This window comes from Monoraphidium neglectum, assembly GCF_000611645.1.
Source record: "Monoraphidium neglectum strain SAG 48.87 unplaced genomic scaffold scaffold05197, whole genome shotgun sequence".
Taxonomy (NCBI): Eukaryota; Viridiplantae; Chlorophyta; class Chlorophyceae; order Sphaeropleales; family Selenastraceae; genus Monoraphidium; species Monoraphidium neglectum.
In genome coordinates, this window is record NW_014008433.1 from 1 (window position 1) to 3,488 (window position 3,488).

A 3,488-nucleotide genomic window follows, 5' to 3' on the forward strand; every position below is an offset into this window, starting at 1 on the left:
ACCGCGCCCTCAGCTTCAGCGAATCCGGGTCGGTGCCGGCCGGCGGCCCCTGCGGCGCCAAGATCATCCTGCGCTGCCACATCTGCGACGCCTCCTTCCCCGCGGTCCTCATGCAGGAGCACACCTGGGTGCGTGCGGCCGGCCCCCACCTCATCCGCCTCCTCCATCCACCCCCCACACCCAACAAACGCTGCATTCTCTTGATCAGCACTCGCTTGATTGGCGTGTGTCCTCTTCGACACCCTCCATTCCAAAATCCCCCCGCCGCCGCTTCTTGAAACGCCTCCGCCTCCGCCTCACCCCATCCGCCCCCCGCTGATCTGCGCCGCGCCGCGCATCACCTCATCCCCCGCCCGCCGCAGCTCTGCAAAATCTGCCACCAGGACCTGGGCGAGGGCGACGCCAGCGCGGACGCCCAGATCACGCGGCTGGCCAACTGGATCGAGGACCAGATCGAGCACGCGGTGTTCCCAGATCACCTGCACGGCGACCTCATGCGCATCATCAGCGCGGGGCGGCGCGTGGCGCAGCTGCAGCCGGACGGCACAAAGGTGCGCAGGGACAGCACTCGCCGCCTCGGTAGGACCCCGCACCACCGCTGCTGCCCCTCGGATTCCCGTCACGCTGTGCGGCGCGCGTCACTGGGCAATAGCAGTGCATTTGCCGCTCCGCTGACAGGCGGCCCCCCACGCACGCCGCGCGCCGCCCTGGGGCAACACTGCAGGTGCCGGCCGCCCGTTGCCAGGGGACGGTGGAGGAGCTGCACGCCTTCATGCAGACCCTGCTGGCAGACGTGAGTTGCGCCGCCGCGTTTCATGTTCATCATGGGACCAAGAATGTGGGGTGTTTGGGCGTTGAGACATGGCGTCCAGGGGCCGCCCTGCTCGGGAGCCGCGCGCCGCGCCGACCAGGAGCCAGGAACGCGCTCACGCGCGACGGAGCCTTTGAGCTTGCGGCTCCGTCTGACTGATCTCTGAGCTGCGCCGCGCGGCTGTGGGGCCCTGCCCCCTTCTCCCTGCCCCCAGGTGTGGTCGATGACGCCGAGTGCCATGGTGTCGACCAACACGGAGGTGACGCTCACCCTGGGCCTGCGCATGGGCACGCTCCTCAGCGACAAGCTCGGCTGGCTCTCGGAGCCGCTGCCCGGTGAGGCACGCCTGCCGCCGCCGCCGCCCCCGCCGCGGCCGCCTGACCCCCGGCCTTGCTGCGCATTGGCGTCCCGCGCACCGTTCCCTAGAGCCGCGCGCCGGCCGCCGCTCGCCTGGCCGGCGCAGTGGCCGAGCCGGCCGGGCCGCAGGGGGCCTGGCCGCGCTGCCAAGCTTGGTACGCTCCATCAGCCCGCACTGCAGCTTGCGCTCACCCGACAGCGCCGCGCTCGCCTCCATCCGCACCGCAGTCCCCCGCGGCGCGACGCACTCGTCAGGCGCGAGCGGCGGCGCGACGCCGCGCAACGCGCCGGCCATGTCCATCGACGACTTCAACATCCTGAAGCCCATCAGCCGCGGCGCGTTCGGCCGGGTCTACCTGGCGGAGAAGAAGAGCACGGGTGCGCGGCGGGCGCCTGGGCCGGGCGGGGCGGCGGCGCGGGCGCGGGTTCCTCGGGCGCGTGGGTTGTGCAGGCGCGGGCTCGTGGCCGCTGGTCCCGGGCCTCGGAGGGGTGCAGACGCGCGGGCGCGCCAGCTTTTAGGTGGCGGGCAGCAATTCGAGGTGGTGGTGTGGTGCCGCACAGCTGCACAGCCACAACCGTCCGCCTCCTTATTTCGCTCCCTCCCTACCTGCCTGCCCACCTGCCTGCCTTGCGCGCACGCGCCTGCGTCGTCGCCCTCGCTCGCTCTGTCTCTTCCTGGTGATTGCGAAAACACAACTTACACATACACATATGCACGCACGCACGAATTTCAAGGCTCATTTCACATACCCACACACACACACACACACACACACACACACACGAACAAACAAACACACACACACACACACACAAACACACACAGACACACACACACACACACACGCGCGCACGCGGTGATTGGCCCCCCGCAGGCGACCGCTTTGCCCTCAAGGTCATCCGCAAGGCGGACGTTTTCAAGAAGAACCTGGTGCAGTCCATCAACAACGAGAAGAACATCATGGCCATAGCCAACAACCCCTTCGTCGTCAGGTTCTTCTACAGGTGGGAAATCAGGCCCCTCTCTCCCCGGAACTCGGCGTGTCTCCAGCCACCCTCAACCGCCTTGGCGCGCTGCCCGCGGCGCGCGGCGCTGTTGCGGCGCCCGCGCCCCGCTGTAGGCCCTCCCCCCAGGGTGTCCGTCTGAGCGCGCCTGCGCGCGCCCCTTGCCGCGTCGCCTTCCTGCCCGCGCAGCTTCCAATCGCGGGACAATCTGTACCTAGTCATGGAGTACCTGAACGGCGGCGACTGCGCCAGGTGCGGGGCGCTTGCTGATTGGATCTGGTTGGCGTCCAGGGTATTGGGGTCTGGCGGCCCAGGGCGCCAGGCTCGGCCAGAACACCTTGGGGGTGCGGGGGGCCCGGGCGGCGCAGCTTCTGGGGCGTGGCCGGCAACGCTGAGAGCGGCATCGGCCGGGCCAAGCTGGCGCGTTGTCAGGCGCGTTGGGCGCCGGCGGCTGCTTTGGCGCCCGTGGTGGGCCCTGCGGTGCTGTTTGGTCGTCCCACAAAACCCCAAGCCTGCGAAAGCCTGCCCCACTTGCCCTCTCCTCCCTGGCCTCGTTGTCCCCTCCCCACCCCCGATGGCGGCTTGCTGCGCGCCGAGCAGCCTGCTGCAGATGCAGGGGTGCCTGGACGAGGACATCGCGCGCACCTACCTGGCCGAGACCGTCCTCGCCCTCGAGTACTGCCATTCCCTTGGGATCATCCACCGCGACCTGAAACCCGACAACATGCTCATCAACGCGAACGGCCACGTGAAGCTGACCGACTTCGGGCTATCGTACTTCGGGTTCGTCCGCCAGGCCCGCACCCTGCAGCCCGCCGGCGACAGCGGCGCTGGCACCAGCGCCGGGGGGGGCACGAGCGGCGCCGCGCCCACGACACGCGCGGCGAGCGCCGGCGGCAGCGCGACGGCGCGGTCGGGCGGCGGGGACGCGGAGGGCGGGCCCTCGCGGCCGCAGTCGAGCTCCAGCCTGCGGTCGCGCAGAGCCAGCAGCGAGGGCATGCTGCAGGAGCGCGGGGAGGGCGGGGACCTCGTCGGCCCCCTGCCTGCAGGCGGGGCCGCGCCGCCGGGCAGTTGCCCGGCAGCTGCGTCGCCGCCGCACTGGGCGCACCTGGCCGACCCCGGGACCGACCGGGAGGGCTTTCCAGGCGGCGGCGCCTGCAGCGGCGGCAGCAGCGGGCGGCCGAGTGTCACAAACTTTCCGTCCCCTCTGGGCCCAGCAGCGGCCGCTGGGGGCCCCGCTCCGTCGCCGCCCTTCGACATGAGCGCCGGCCCGTCCGCGCCCTGCGGCGCGGGCCCGCCCGGCGCCGCCGCGATC

The 3,488-nt window shown here is 70.9% G+C and overlaps 1 protein-coding gene across 1 annotated transcript; it reads left to right on the forward strand.

Moving 5' to 3' along the window:
- Positions 1 to 110: 110 nt before the first annotated feature.
- MNEG_15289 (hypothetical protein) lies at positions 111 to 3,435 on the forward strand (the record flags this gene model as incomplete). Its single annotated transcript, XM_014036240.1, has 9 exons — positions 111 to 128; positions 384 to 551; positions 746 to 793; positions 1,026 to 1,146; positions 1,397 to 1,546; positions 2,044 to 2,173; positions 2,363 to 2,425; positions 2,774 to 3,203; positions 3,394 to 3,435. The coding sequence occupies 9 exons, from the start codon at positions 111 to 113 to the stop codon at positions 3,433 to 3,435; spliced, it is 1,170 nt and encodes a 389-aa protein (XP_013891694.1).
- Positions 3,436 to 3,488: the final 53 nt, after the last annotated feature.